The sequence below is a fragment of the Mustela nigripes genome, chromosome 9 (genome assembly GCF_022355385.1).
Source record: "Mustela nigripes isolate SB6536 chromosome 9, MUSNIG.SB6536, whole genome shotgun sequence".
Lineage (NCBI taxonomy): Eukaryota > Metazoa > Chordata > Mammalia > Carnivora > Mustelidae > Mustela > Mustela nigripes.
Genome location: NC_081565.1, coordinates 49,138,534 through 49,154,920, shown reverse-complemented (window position 1 = coordinate 49,154,920; position 16,387 = coordinate 49,138,534). Strand labels below are relative to the sequence as shown.

Below are 16,387 nucleotides of genomic sequence, written 5' to 3'. Positions count from 1 at the left end.
TGTTGCTACACTATAGAATGCTGTTTGGTTTTCAGGTAGCCTGCACAGTGACTTAATTCAATTTTTTAAATTCTCTTATATTTTCTGGCTATAAACAATCACATCATGTATAATCCTTATATATTTTTAGATTCTTACCTTAATTCTCTGGCTAGGATCGAATAGTGTAGTCATAGCTGGTATCTTGTCGTACTCCTAATTTTAAGGGGAATGCTTTGAGCACTCCATCATTAAGTATGACTGTGGCTTTAAGCAAGAATTGACATTTGGCCATAGCCTGTTTTTGTAGATAAAATTACAAAACTCATTCATTTACATATTCTTTGAGGCTGCCTTCATGCTATAATGCTACATTTGACAAGTTGTGACAGAGGCTGTATGATCCTCAAATCATAAAATACTTAACATCTGACCCTTTAGAGAAAAGGTTTGCTAGCCCCACTCTAGGGTTTTGATTGCTTACTAATAAATTAAGGAACTTTCCTTCTACTTCTACATAGTGATTTTAAAAAACCTCTTAAATAGGTGTTGAATATCATACTTTTGTACAACTATTATAAAGAAGTGTTAAAATCTAGCTCTTTGGGATACTAAATGCAAAATAAATCTAAAATTCTTTCTGAAATGAAACTGATTGTTTCTCCTTTGTTTTCTGTGCGGTAAATAACATTATAAAATCAGTAGTGAATAATCTTTACATTCCTGAAATAAATACCATCTTACTCTTTATATCCTAGCAGATTAAATTTTCTAAAAAATTTTAAATGTTTGCTTTGTGCTCATAAATAAGATTGGCTTGATGATGTATATAGTGTTAGCTGTGACCTGTGGTTAATACATAGGTTTTCATCTTTGTAGAGGTGTTCCCCCCCCCCCAGAATATTTATTTATTTATTTTATTATTTTTTTTTATTTTTTTATTTTATTTTATTTTTTTTTAAAGATTTTATTTATTTATTTGACAGAGAGAAATTACAAGTACACTGAGAGGCAGGCAGAGAGAGAGAGAGAAGGAAGCAGGCTCCCTGCTGAGCAGAGAGCCCGATGCGGGACTCGATCCCAGGACCCTGAGATCATGACCTGAGCCGAAGGCAGCGGCTTAACCCACTGAGCCACCCAGGCGCCCTATTTATTTATTTTAAAGAGAAAGATTGAGAGAGCATGAGGAGGAGAGGGGGAGAAAGACTCTCAAACAGACTCCACACAGACTATGGAGCCTGACGTGGGCCTCTGTCCCTGAGGTCACAACCTGAGCCAAAACCAAGTCAGTCACTCAGCCAACTGAGTCACCCCGGCATACCATCTTTGTAGAGTTTTAAATATTTCTTATTTCTATTAAACTATTTTGACTCATGCATTATTTAGAAGTATTCTTTTGAACTTCCAAGTTTTTTTCCTTAAATGCTATTTGAAATATAGTTGCTCTACATATTACTCTCTGATATTTATTGAGATTTGCGTCGAATCAGTAGTTTGAAGTATCAGTGAAGTTTGTCACTTAAAATATTATAGTTCTAAAATGTAACTTTTGAAGCAAGATTGGTGTTGAATTCATAGCTCCAGCCTGAAAATCTGTGTTAGAGCATTAGAATGAGATGACCAAATTTGATTGAGGTTGTTTGAGATGTAAAGGGAACTTCCTTGAAAACCATTTATTCAGACTGTCCATGTCAGTTGTAATTTGAGCAAAAATAGCCTGTCCATTTTCATTTTTAGTTTGATGTAAGAGTTTTGCTAAGTAAAAAGATTATAACAGATTTTATTAATTGTGTTTTTATTAATAGATCAGATGAAAAGAAGAACATGAACTGGAAGCAGCTTCCCAAAAAGCCATGCAAAAATCTGCTTAGTACCCTGAAGAAGTTGTATCCTCAGCTGTCTTCAGGTAAATGTGAAGGAAAGGAATATTTTTAATGAAAGAATATAAGGAAATTCTTAAATTTAAACATAATTTTGCTCTCCTTAAAAGGAATCTCATTACAAAACAAAATTTCAGCACTAAGACATTACTATTGTGGTTGATAATTTTTTTAAGTACGTTCTTTGTGTCCTGTCTGCTTGAGCCTCCTTGTGAGTTCCTGCCGGTGATACCTTTATATTAGTGAAGAGAGGAATTTCAGGAAGTCACGGGGTTTTTTAAACAATTTTCTTAATTGTTTAATCATTACTTGTCTAATATCATATATTAATGCCATCTTCTCTGGATATGTCAGTTCACCGAAAGACTCAAGAAGGTTCAGCGATAGAGATGACTCCAATCGAAGCAGATTTCTCCTGGCAAAAGAAAACAACACAGCTTGAGATGGAAATTCAAGAGGCATTTTTGCATTTTATGGCATCTATTTTAAAAGGATATAGAACATATCTCAGGCCAATCACAGAGGCTCCTTCAAATAAAGCCACAGCTGTTGATTCATTGTTTGACCGACAGGGTGAGTGGCATTGAAAATATAGTTAACTTTTCATTGAAATGAAAAACACTTTCTATTTGGTATTGCTCCCCCCAAAATATTCACTATGTAAGTTCTTAGAAATGTATATTAAAATACAGGGAAATTTTGGGTTGTGATCTAGCTCTATGAAGAATTCCATTATACTCTAATTTTTCCTGAGAAATCTGAAAGCGGAGATCTTTAATTATGAGAAGTCAAAGATGTTGCTTGTATTTACTAGATAGCTAGTTATCTTAGTAGAACATACCTGGCAATTTGCTTTTAGATGGTTCCTCAGTTTTGCATAATTCTTTGATTTATACATTCTTGGCTTTATAATATTCCCTAACAGTTAGTTTTTGGAATAAGGCCACAAGTGTTTAGAAGTTTTGAAAAATATAGCTTTGTTTCAGGGGAAAACACTATACTCATCTTTCTGAGTGTTTGCTATTTTAGGGAATTATCAAGATTTTTGTTGTAATTCAGCTATTCTTCTATGTGGTAGCAATCTTACAAATACAGTAATATTCATATGAAAATTATTTTCTATTTCTATACTTTTAACCACTACTTACTTTAAAAAAGACTCCACTTTTCTCATAATCATTTCGACTTTTATCATCGCAGCTTCAGGATAATGTATCTCTTGAATATTTAGTTATCACTTACCAAGTCTGACTAGTTATTAGATAGGGATTATAAAGAAGTGTTAAAATCTAGCTCTGTGGGATACTAAATGCAAAATAAATCTAAAATTCTTTCTAAAATGGAACAGATACTCAAGAAAACAGATTTTGCACAATTAATAATTCACTGGGAAGTTCCCAAATTTAGAAAAAGGGAGCATGTTTCCCAAATGACTATTTCAGAAGACTTCATGGAAAAAGAGTGTAACTTTGAGGAAATGGGTAGAATTTAGATAAATGGAGCTTATCAGGAAAGGCTTTCTAAAAAAACAGTATGCTTTAGGGGTGCCTGGGTTGCTCAGTTGGTTAAGTGTCTGCCTTCTGCTCAGGTCATGATCTGAGTGTCCTGGGATTGAGCCCTGTGTCTTGGGCTACCTGCTCAGCAGGTAGTCTGCTTCTCTCTCTGCCCCTCCCTCCTGTGCTCCTTCTCTCTCAAATAAGTAAATAAAATCTTTAAAAAATAAAAACATATGTATTAAAAGCCAAATCTGAATGGAATTTCTCCTTTGCTATTTATTAAGCCTTTTTGAGGTTTTGTTTTTTCATGAATAAAATGAGGATGACACCTACTTCATGAATGGTTGTGAGGATTAGATGTATATGAAGCAACTAGTAAAATTACAGTACTCATGGTAACAGCTGTTACCACTAGTGATAATGACAGAATGGAAGAAACCTCAAGTACAGATGTGTAAGGCATGTGTATTAGTTTGTCATGGCTGCCGTAACACAGTGACATAGATTGGGTGGCTTAAAGAACAGAAATTTATTTTCTTGCAATTCTAGAAGCTAAAGTCCAAGGTCAACATGTTGGCAGGATTGGTTTCCACTGAGGCTTCTCTCCTTGGTTTGTAAAGATAGCTGTCTTCTTCCTGTGTCTTCACGTGGTCTTCCTTCTGGGTGAATCTGTATCCAGATTTCTACTTTTATTTTATTTTTTTTTAAGATTTACTTATTCATTAGAGAAAGAGAGGGAGAGTGTAGAGGGATGTGGGGAGGGGCAGAGGGAGGGAGAGAATCTCAAATAGACTCCGTGCTGAGTGCATCGTGGGGCTCAGTCCCATGATTCTGAGATCATGTAAGAGGGTGAAGTAAGATGAAGTAAGAGATGAAGTAAAAGTTGGTTGCTTAACTGACTGAGCCACTGAGGTTCCCCCAGATTTCACTTATAAACATTAATCATTGGATTAGAGCCCATCCTAATTACTTCATTTTGACTTAATTACTTCTTTAAAGATCTTATCTGCAAATACAGTAAATTCTAAAATACCAAGAGTTAGGACTTCAGCATAAGAATTTTGGGGGGTGGAACACCTCGGTGGCTCAGTGGGTTAAAGCCACTGCCTCCAGCTCAGGTCATGATCCCGGGGTCTTGGGATTGAGCCCCGTGTCCAGCTCTCTGCTTGGCGGGAAGCTGCTTCCCTTCCTCTCTCTCTCTTCCTACCTCTCCGCCTGCTTGTAATCTCTATCAAATAAATAAATAAAATCTTAAAAAAAAAAGAATTTTGGGGGGACAGTATTATGGGGTTCAGCCCATGACAGCATGTTATGTACAGTTTGACCAACGTGAGGAGTTTTAGTGGTGTTGTGAAATACAAGGCTGAAAATAAGATTAGGGGTCAGATAATGGGTAGTCTGAAGTGCCAGACTTAAAATACAGGTTTCCTAATAGGCAGTAGTAGGTCACTAATTCATACATATTCTTTCTCTCTCTCCCCCTCCCTCTCTCTGGGGGAGAGTGACATTACTAATGGAATTTAGAAAGATATTGCATTAGTATCTTAGGCCCAAGATTTTTGTTGTTAACAGAATAGTATTTAGAGTAGTGAGGGCTATAGATAATTAGACAGTAACGGAAATACTAATTACATTTTACTAATTGTATTGTAAAGGAACATTGGCTATTCCTTTGAGAGTGCTAGGTCAGGGAAAGGTTCCCTGAAGAAGTACCAAATGAACTTGGGCCTGAAAAATGCATAGGAATTACTTGTGGGTTTTGGATTAACTTTTTATCAGGGGGACTTTTGCAACGTGTATGAAAATAGAATAATGTACTCTCATGTAGCACCTTCCAACTTCAGCAGCAGTAGCAATCAACATTTTGCCATTTTTGTTTCATCCTTCTTCCCTTTTTTTCCCCATTTATGACATCATTTCACCCATAAACTTTGAATTATCCTTTAGAATTTCCTAGATATGTATGGTATGTGCTTTTGGCTGATCGTGTCCCTCTGGCACTGTATAATGTTTCTTCCATTACGTGTATTTCCTGTAAACTTGTGGGTGGATTAAGAACACATTGTCCAATAGAAATGTAATGTAAGCCATACATATAATTTAAAATTTTCTAGTAGCTATAATTTTTAAAAAAGCAATAAGGAAAATTAATTTTCATAGTATATTTTTGTAACTTAAAATATCCCAAATGGTATTTCAGAATGTAATTACATTTTTGAAATTTTAATGAAAAAAATAAAAGAGACATCTGGGTGGCTCAGTTCAGGTCATGATCCAGGGTCCTGGGATCAAGTCCTACATTAGGCTTCTTGCTCAGCAAAGAACCTGCTTCTCCCTCTGCTGCTCCCACCTGCTTATGCCCTTTCTCTCTCTTTCTGAAGAGTAAATAAAACCTTTTAAAAAATAAAATTTTAATGAAATATTTTACATTTTTTTTATACTAAGGCTTTGAAATCAGCCTGTGTTTTATATTTATAGCACATCTCAGTTTGGACCAGTTACATTTCAGGTGCTCAGTTGTCACATGTGGGTGGTGGTTACTGAATTAAGTAGTACTGCTCTAGAGCTTGATTAGATTCAGATTCAGTTTTCTTGGCAAGTAGTGCCAATATTCAAAACACATGGTGTTTACTACTTCCAGTTGCAACCCACATGCATGTCTGGCTGTCCTGTTTTTAGTGCTCCTAGGATTGACAGTGTGTTTTAAGTGTCGTCAGCCTCATTTCATGCATTATAGTTCCCCAACAGCCTTTCTTTTCTTTTCTTTTCTTTTTTTAAAGATTTTATTTATTTTTTTGACAGAGACACAGCGAGAGAAGGAACACAAGCAGGGGGAGTGGGAGAGGGAGGACAGGTTTCCCACCAAGCAGGGAGCCCGACATGGGGCTTGATCCCAGACCCCTGGGATCATGACCCGAGCCTGAGGCAGGCACTTAGCAACTGAGCCACCCACGTGCCCGCTACCCGACATCAGTCTTTCATTAAATTCTTTTTTTTCTAAGATTTTATTTATTTATTTATTTGATAGACAGAAATCACAAGTAGGCAGAGAGGCAGGCAGAGAGAGAGGAGGAAGCAGGCTCCCAGCTGAGCAGAGAGCCCGATGCGGGGCTCGATCCCAGGACCCTGAGATCATGACCTGAGCTGAAGGCAGAGGCTTTAACCCACTGAGCCACCCAGGCGCCCCCATTAAATTATTTTATTAGCCTTTGCTCATCATTGCCTGGATCCACTAGGAGAAGAAAAAGGACTTTTTGTTACTACTTGTGAAGAATAATTTATTTCTATTTTACTTAAGCATTTCTCAACTAATTAGTATCTCAAGGGGATGGAGTGAGGACCGCAGCTTGTGCACCAAAGAAAGGCTGGAGGGAAAAGTGGCTCAAAAACATGCTTGAAAGTGGTGGATGTGAGCCAAAACGTAGGATCTTTTAGGACCAGTGAAAGGTTTCTGTCTTTAAGAGTAATTGGAAGCCAGTGAAGTATCTTTAAGTAGGTAATAGGATCAGATTTTCATTTTTATTTTATTTTTTTTTTAATTTTTTGAAGATTTTATTTATTTATTCGACAGAGAGGCAGGCAGAGAGAGAGAGGAGTTAGCAGGCTCCCTCCAAGGAGACAGCCTGATGCGGGGCTCGATCCCAGGACCCTGGGATCATGACCTGAGCCGAAGGCAGAGGCTTTAACCCATTGAGCCACACAGGCGCCCAGGTTTACATTTTTTTTTTTAAAGATTTTATTTATTTATTTGACATAGAGAGGGAGCGATCACAAGTAGGCAGAGCAGCAGGCAGAGAGAGAGGAGGAAGCAGGCCCCCCGCTGAGCAGAGAGCCTGCTATGGGGCTCGATCCCAGGACTCTGAGATCACAACCTGAGCTGAAGGCAGAAGTTTAAACTACTGAGCCACCCAGGCATCCCCAGGTTTGCATTTTTAAAAGATGAAGTAATAAAACATTTTTTTCTTCGCCTTCTTTGCAGAGATTGAATTGGAGGCATCCAAAGTATGTATCTACTACTTAGTTGGTTATCGCATTGGTCCGAGTGCTTATGGAAGTGACCTGGTTTAATTAATAGTAGTATGAGTAGAAGAGTGATGTTTTTTAGGAGGTAGATTGAATATGGGATATAAGATGGGGATGTCAAGAGCAACTTCGTAATTTTTGTCAACCAAGTGGATGGATGGCCATGCCATTTATTGAGAAGGGAAATAGCAGAAAGGGGAAGGATCTGATTATTTTTTTAAGGAAAGTTTTTTAAAATGAGAGACTTGAGATGGAAAATTGTCCAGAGAACACTGAAAGGGCTGGAATCCCAGGCTCATATGGTGGGCCTGGCCTTAGATAAGAGGGACACAGCCGTTGTAGAAAGAGGGAAGGAGTAACTGATAGCTGTAGAAAGCCATAGATTTTTGTAGTGAGATAATGGTGGCAATTCTCTTAATGATTTTCATTTTCTCTGCCCAAAAGGTGTGATCATTAGAGATGGGAGAGAGAACATGATAGGAGAGAATTAAAAAATTGGAAATAGGGACGCCTGGGTGGCTCCAGTGGGTTAAAGCCTTTGTCTTCGGCTCGGGTCATGATCCCAGGGTCCTGGGATGGAGCCCCCGCATTGGGCTTTCTGCTCAGCAGGGAGCCTGCTTCCTCCTCTCTCTCTGCCTGCCTCTCTGCCTACTTGTGATCTCTGTCTGTCAAATAAATAAAATCTTTAAAAACAATTGGAAATAGTTGTGAAAGCATGGTAAAGGGAAATTACATTGATTCCAGAAATTTAATAGGGTTGCTAGTCAGCAATGAAGGTATAAGTGGTTCTGGCCAGCCTAGTTGTAGAATTGGTTTTTTTCCTCTTTCAAGTTGTACTCAGCCAAACTGGTGTAGGTCTAGAGAAAGCAGGCAATACAGTCTTCCAGGGCTAAGGTTTACTGGGTGAGTTTGACAAAAAAGACAAAAGAACATAAGAATTGAGAGTGTAGACAAGAAAATAATTGAAATGATGGACTTGGACTTGGAATTAATACTGGATAAGGAGAGAAGTGAAGACAGGAGGGTTAGGGAGAAAGTAAAAGGTTATGAATGATTGTAGATTTCAAAGAGCCCCCACCCCATGCCTGGTAGAAGTACTTAAGTAAGCAAATTATATCTAATATGTAAATTAGATTCAGGAGGCAGAATTGTTTTGAATGCCAACAAGAAAGGTCCTGGGAGTGTGTGACTGTGTAGAAGTTGGTGACTGAGGTGGGTTAGACCATAGGTCATTAGCATTCAAGGCCTTAAAAACTCATTAAAATATTGGGTGGTTTATGCTTATGGATGTTGAAGAATGATAATGGTGGGAGTTGGAGAGAAGTTGGAATTATGTGCCCTAGGCTTCAGTGAATGAAACAGAGTGTCCCCGAAGTCAGTAGATGACTACAGTTAGCAGGGGAAAGGGTGGGGTAGCCAAGTCACACGAACTGTCAGGGGCAGAGCAGAGATTTTTACAAGCCAGTATAGGAATTGTCTGGTGGCATTACAGAATAAGGACATTGGCCTTTCTTATTTAAGACTAGGCAGAGTATAAAAGAGAAATTTCTGCTTGAGAACTTTAGGGCTAGAGGTTCCGTATAGGAGGTTCAGATTTAAGTGAAAAGGTTAGTGGTTTAAGTTAACTTTTTTATGGTTGAATCAGGCAGAAAGAGTGATGGTTACTAGAATATGGTTACTGAAAGCTTCTATAAATGTAGATATATGTAAAAATAATATAATATAATATGTACAGGTTTAAGATACTATTTTGTCTAATATCTAGTTCCACTTTAAATTTTGAATTTAATTATAATTTTTTTTCAGGATTTTTAAAAAGTCGAGATCGTACCTATACAAAGTTCTATACTCATTTATCCAAAACACAGATATTTATTCGTTTCATTGAAGAATGTAGTTTTGTAAGTGATAAAGATACTGGATTGGCATTTTTTGATGACTGCATAGAAAAGGTAAGTTTGTCCTGTATATAAATGTTAAAGAAAAAAACATTAACAGTTTGGCTGCCTGTATAATCATCATTATTATTAGTCCAGATGATCTGAGGGGGACAGTGTAGGTTTGTGCATGTGTGCAAGTGTCCAGTTCTAGGCTTAATATAAGAATACTTTTCCTTTATGATACCTAGTTTCCACTATACATAGCTAATTTTTCTTGAATCTCACTTTAGTTTGCAACTGTTAAATACTAAGAACATTTCACTGAAAATCCTAAATCTTACTTTTTTATTTACCTAAGTAAGGTAAGATTTTGTAGTTCATTAAGAACGTTTAGTTTTATGGGTAATGGAGTCTTGGGTTTTGGTTTCTGTTTTCTCTTCATTCAGTTACACATTTTAAACATTATACATTTTTGCAAGGTAGTCAACATGTGCCATTTTGTTCCCTTGTTTTAATCCTTCCAAATACTTTTGCTAAATACATATTTTTTATTTTAATGAAGCACATTTGGAAATATGACTATCAAAAGTTTTACTTACCAATTGTAAGGAAGTTTAAGTTGATTCTTCACGTTAATGACTCACAGTTTTTTTTCTCATTTTTAATAGAGTTTTTATTTTTCTAAGTGTATCTTGGGGCTGATTTGTTTATGTGAGCCATAGTATGTAAAATTTGAGATTATATCTAAAAAAGGTAGAATATTATGACATAATGTTTGTAGTCTCCTTAGAGGACTTTAATGATTTTCTCCCATTATACTTATGTGATGTAGACTTCTGGGGATAAGATTAAAACTGTTCAGTGTTTTGATTACTTAAAAATTGATAGTCTGACATCATCCAGTTAGAGGAAAGCTTAGATGATATCAATATGTAACACAAGGTTTTAATAACAATGAAATTTTTTATTTGAGAAGCCAGATTCCCCTTGTGACTGGCCATTTTTTGCTTGTGAAGAGGATTTATGAAAAACCTATTTAAAATAAATAGTTTCTATTCTAATAGCCATAAGAAAAATATTATATGGTAACCTAACAGTGTAGGGTCCCCCAAATATATATAAAGTGTTTCCTATCGGCTCAGTATTAAAAAAAGGATAGTTTTTAAAATAAGAATTTAAGATAATCTCTAATAAATTCACATTAGACATTTTCACCAAGAATTCTTTTCTTCTTTTCTAGCTGTTTCCTGATAAAGGCACAGAGAAAACTGACAAGGTATTTTTTTTACATTTTAAAATTTCGAAACTAGATACTCCTTGTATGCAGATTAATTGGAGAAAATAATTATTTTCAGGTTGATTGTGATTCAGCCGAAGATACCAGATTGATAGAGCTAGATGATTCCCAGAAGAGTGAGCACACAGTATTCATCATGCCGCTGGAGCCGCCCCCTGATGATGGGAAGGATCTGTCCCCGAAGTACAGGTAGCAGGGATTTTTTTAGATTGCTGTTTGGGTTCAGTTTTAGTATTCCAATTTGATCTTTTGTGATTATTAGTAGATATGTATATTAGTCATTTGTGAAAGTCATTTTCAAAATTAATTCAGCAAACTAATGAAGATGAATGTTATATGAAGATGTTATCAGGTATTGTAATTTAAAAATCGGACAGCCTTTTTGGAAGGGGAGCCAAATCACTGTTTACTTAAACATTTAATCATATTTTAATCTTTTAAAAACTTCATTTCTGGAGAAGAATAAGCTTACTTCTGTGAGGTTTCTTCTACGTGTGGGAGTTTTATTGTCAGTGTAAAGACTGAAATTCTTATTTATTAGTAAGATACCAGAAAAAACTTAAGAGTAGAGGGCCAGGAATCATTATTTATTAAAATAGGTGATGGGGATTAAGGAGGGCGCTTGTCCGTGATGAGCACTGGGTGATGTATGGAGTTGTTGAATCACTGTATTACACACCTGAAATTAATAGAACACTGTATGTTAAGTACACTGGGATTTAAAACAAAATAAAAATAATAAACTTGGAGAATAAGATTTGGATGGGAACCTTTTAAGAAGTTAAAGTGTACTTGATTTTTATTTGTTGTTATGGTAATACACAGCTTAATGTCTGTTAACCACTGTATGTATATCTTTCCTACAAGTTTGCATTTACTATATTAAAACAAGTATGAGTTTGTATTGTACATATTCTTTGTAACCTGTGTCTGCCTTTAGTGTTCTGGACATTTTTCCATGCTAACAAATATTTTTGTGCCATATCATTTTGAATGACCATATTGCATGCATTTATTGTGGTTTGTTTAATCTCTTGTGGGTTTTTTTTTCCCCTTGCTTCTTTGCTATCTATATCCTTGTGTATATACATAGTTTTTTACTTAGGCTGCATTCCTAAAAGAATATCTGAGGCAAAAGGAGTATAAAATAACTGGCTTCCACAAATATGGAATTAATATATTATCTTACCTAGACTGGATAAAAATGAAGACTATATACTGGAGTTTAGTGGCTTAATTGTTATTTTGATCACATGTTAATTATAGAATTTTTTTAACTTTGGTTTAATTACTATACATTGGCATCCATGTGTAAGGTAAATCAAATAGGGAAAGACCATATCTCCCAGAAGAAAATTGGCCAAAGGCAGTGAGTAGGCAATCTCCAAGAAGAAATTCCAATAATTAATAATATGAAAATATATCCAGTTTTTCTAGTACTCAAAGAAATGCAAACCAAAATGGTGAGTAGAAGCATTTTTAATCTATTGGATTGAAAATAGGTTATGCTACTATATAGACTGTATATAATTGGAATATTAAATATTGAAATTGAAATAATTTGATAGTAACTATAATATTTTGATTCTCTTGATAAACATTGACTATAGCAAACTCTGTTATTGGGCATTATCCTAAGACATTAAGCAAAAGTTTCATAAAGATATAAGTAACACAGATCTTTTCATTGCAAAAATTGAAAAATAACCTAAAAATGTCTGATAATAAAGAATGGTGAAATTATCGTATAGCCCTAAAATAAAAATATTATGGATTCTTTCCCCCTTAAATACCACTGCAAGGTATGTTATGAAGTTAAATTGTTATGAAGAAAAATATTACAAAGTATACTAAATGTTAATTTTTAATATGAATTATTATTGAACACATGGTTTCTGTTCAAAGTTACTAATTCCTCTGTCAAGGAAGATATCAAGATTTTCTGTTTTGCAGGGATTGGTTGAAATTAAATTACAGGGTGGGGAGGAAGCCAAAGTTTCCATGTAGGTGTAGTCTGTGTACCTTATAACTACATCATCCTACAGTTTTGAAAAATATTATTTTTCTATATCTGGATTTTGGGAAATAATATTGGGTACTATTTAAGATGTAGAAATACCTAAATTCTGGAATAATATGAAAAGTTAATATATTTTAAATCAGCAGCTCTATTTTTGCTTTTTATTTTAGTTACAAATACTTTCCAAGACTGGACCTTAAACTTTTTGACAGACCACAGGAGTTGAAACTTTGTTTTAGTAGACACCCTACTGGGACTAGCATTACAAACAGTCCAGCACTCATGGCTAAGAGAACTAAACAGGTCAGATATTCTTTATCTAATACATGTTAATTTAAAATGTAAAATATGTGTATGTGATATGCAGCCCATGGTTTAGAATTATCACCCATGTCAACCATTTGAAGACCCTCTATGGTTGTTAAGTAAACGAGATGTCTCACAACCCTTTTATAATATTGAGGCTGAAGTTTTTGAATGCGTATGTTTATGCTTTAAGAGAATCTTGGGGAACCAAATACACTTTTTAAAAAACAACTTTATTGAGGTACATTCCTATACCATACAGTTCACCCATGTCAAGTCTACTCAGTGGCTTTTATTCACAGGGTTGTGCAACCACTACCACAGTCCATTTTAGACCATTTTCATTACTCCAGAAAGCCTGCACCTCTGACTTGTTAACCCCCCCATCCATTCCCCACAGCTCTAGGCAACCACTTATCTATTTTCTATCTCTATGGTTTCACCTATTCTGGGCATTTCATAATAAATATTCCATAAACGGAAATATATAGCGAAAGGCCTTTTGTGACTGGTTCCTTCCACACAGCATGATATTTTTAAGTTTCTCCATGTTTCACTGTGTGCCAGTTCTTCATTTATTTTTATTGCTGAATAATCCTCCGTTATATGGATATATACCACATTGTATTCATTCATTCACGTTCACGTGAGTGGTTCCTATCTTTTGGCTGTTGTGCGTAGTGCTGCTGTGAACATTTGTGTACAAGTGTTTGCGTGGATGTGTGTTTTTGTTTCTCTTGGGTAAGTGCCTAGAATAGAATTGTTGGTCATATGGTATCTGTATGTTTTAACCTGTTGAGGAACTGTCAAGACTGCTTTCCAAAATAGCTCTACCATTTTAAATTCCTGCCGGCAGTGTATGAGGGTTCCAGTTGCATCATGTCCCTGTCCATTCTTGTGATTATCTGTCTTTCTGATGATAGCCATCCTTGCGTGTGTGAAGTGGTATCTCGTTGTGATTTCTCTCGCAGTTATTTATCTTGCCAGATGTTACATTTAAAGGAAGTTAAAGGGAGTTATTTTAGGACAATATAGACATCTTATAGACATACTATATTTGATTTAGGTATAAAGAGTTAATCTATGGTTAGGTGTGAGTTAAAATGAAACATCTTTTGTACATATATTGTTTACATATTTGTGGTTTACAAAACATGGAAAATTTCAGAATGAAGTTTTTAATTCAGGTGTTACCAGCTTGTGTACAGTCCCCCAAATGCTAGAGGTAACCTGAAGTGTTCCTTAATTTCAGGTAGTATATGTTTCTCTCAATGTCGGAAGGAAATTAGCATATATGTATTTTGCTATTACCGGCTTAATAAAAGCCAGTTTTTACAGTGGGAGAATTTGGTTACTAAATCTTTAAAGCTCCTGTTCACCAGAACTTTTGTCCCCTAGGCTAGCTGGAAAAGAAAAGAACGTTCCCATCTTAGAAAAACAAGTGACTATATTTTCAAATATATCTTCCGAGTGTAATGGAAATAGAGCTCATAAGAAAAATGAAGGGCTAGGACATTTTTATTTAGAACACATCCCAGCAGAGGGATCTTTAGTGCAAGGCACACAGTGGTAGTCTGACGTACCTGGAAGGTTCTGTGGTTTCTAAGAGTATATATAGTTTCTGTTTTTTGTTGTTGTTGTTGTTGTTTTAAGAGTTATTTGTTTGTCTGAGAGGGAGAGGAAGAGAGCATGAGCATGTGCACAAGCAGGGGAGGGGAGAGAGAGAGAATCTCAAGCAGGCTACTTGCTGAGCATGGAGCCCGACATGAGGCTGGATTTCACAACCCTGACTTCATGACCTGAGACAGGTGCTCAACCGATTGAGCCACCTGCGTGCCCCATGGGGTATATAGTTTGATTAAAGCTCTGCAGGTGGTTTTGATACCTCTTTTTCACCCAAATGAGAATGAGAATCAGAGAAAATACAATTACCGGTCTGTGGGGTAAGAAAGTCTGTGATCTTGATCACAGTGTTGCCTGTAATGACATATATCTTTTAAAGGATTCAGTCAGTGAAAGAATTAAAGATTGGTGAGGGAGGATAGAGGGGAAATCTTGGCAGGAAATAGCCTGTGGGATCTTAAACATTTTCGGCAGGGAGAAAGGTGGAAAGACTATCACTTTTCAAGAATGACATCAATGGACTGACAAGCTCTAAATGGTTCAAACCCTTTTATCCATCAAGCATATGAGTGCCTTCTATGTGAGGGGCAACTAATTAGCAATTATGTTATATAAATATGAATAATCTCTATTTCTTTTTTTAAATTTTTATTTTTTAAAAAATATTTTATTTATTTGACAGTGTAAGTAGGCAGAGAGGCAGGCAGAGAGAGAGGGGGAAGCAGGCTCCCCACTGAGCAGAGAACCCAACATGGGGCTCGATCCCAGGCCCCTGGGATCATGACCTGACCCTAAGGCAGAGGCCTCAACCCACTGAGCCACCCAGGTGCCCCTGATCTCTATTTCTAAGGGATTTCTAGTCTATTGGGAAACATGTGCTTGCCAGTAAATAGTTACAGCACAGGATAAAGTGCTTCTGTAGATGAATGTTGAAGGCCCTACATGGCACTAAGTGGGAAGCCACTCATGAAAGTAAACTGTAAAATGCTTAATGTTAGAGTCAGGTTTTATATTACATTCCTCTCTTTTCCTTCTCACTTTTATCCCCACCCTAGCAGATTTTAATAAATACCTTGATTTTTTTTTTCCTTAATTTTCTTTTTGTAAGTAATCTTTACTTGCAGAGTGGTGCTTGAACTCATGACCCAGAGATCAAGAGTTGCATGCTGTCCTGACTGAACTAGCCAAGTGTCCCAAATGCTGTAATATGTTATTTATTCTCTTCCTAGGAGATCAGAACAGCTCATAAGTTGGCAAAGCGATGTTACACAAATCCACCACAGTGGGCCAAGTGCCTCTTCAGTCACTGTTACAGCTTGTGGTTTATCTGTCTCCCGGCCCACGTGAGAGTTTCTCACCCTAAGGTCAGAGCATTGCAGCAGGCGTATGATGTTCTCATTAAGATGCGGAAAACAGACGTGGATCCGCTTGATGAGGTGATTATAACAAACCGAGTTACCATTACTAGGATACGTTTTATTTTTGTATTTCCAAGGGAATTTAGGTCTCAGTTGCTTTAAAGTGTTCTCATGTATTTCCATTAAGCAGGAAAGGTTACATTATTCTCTGTTCCATGGAGCTAATACTTACTGTTTATATTTAAATATATTTATTTTATAATAACATAATTTATAATATAATAAATTAATATATAACATATAATAAATACTAAATATATAAACATAATATAAAATACAATGTATAAATATATAAATATAAATATTGCGAATACAAAATAATATATAAATTTATATATGAATTTATATTTAAATATATTTATTTAAAAATTACTGCTTTGGAATGAAGCAGAGACTGCCTTAGGTCAGATAGTTTGCACTTGATAAATAGAAAATAATATTGACATCATTTTATTCTTTTTTTTT

At 35.9% G+C, this 16,387-nt stretch overlaps 1 protein-coding gene across 3 annotated transcripts in view; it reads left to right on the top strand.

Annotated features, from left to right (window-relative positions):
* DENND4C (DENN domain containing 4C) overlaps window positions 1-16,387 on the top strand; it is a 142,301-nt gene that overhangs the window by 77,677 nt on the left and 48,237 nt on the right. For all 3 annotated transcript variants that reach the window (XM_059411578.1, XM_059411577.1, XM_059411576.1), the window contains exons 11-17: window positions 1,785-1,885; window positions 2,214-2,432; window positions 9,185-9,330; window positions 10,499-10,534; window positions 10,614-10,744; window positions 12,746-12,878; window positions 15,734-15,940. In XM_059411578.1, the coding sequence (XP_059267561.1) occupies window positions 1,785-1,885; window positions 2,214-2,432; window positions 9,185-9,330; window positions 10,499-10,534; window positions 10,614-10,744; window positions 12,746-12,878; window positions 15,734-15,940 (973 nt within the window). The remainder of the gene's footprint in view (window positions 1-1,784; window positions 1,886-2,213; window positions 2,433-9,184; window positions 9,331-10,498; window positions 10,535-10,613; window positions 10,745-12,745; window positions 12,879-15,733; window positions 15,941-16,387) is intronic.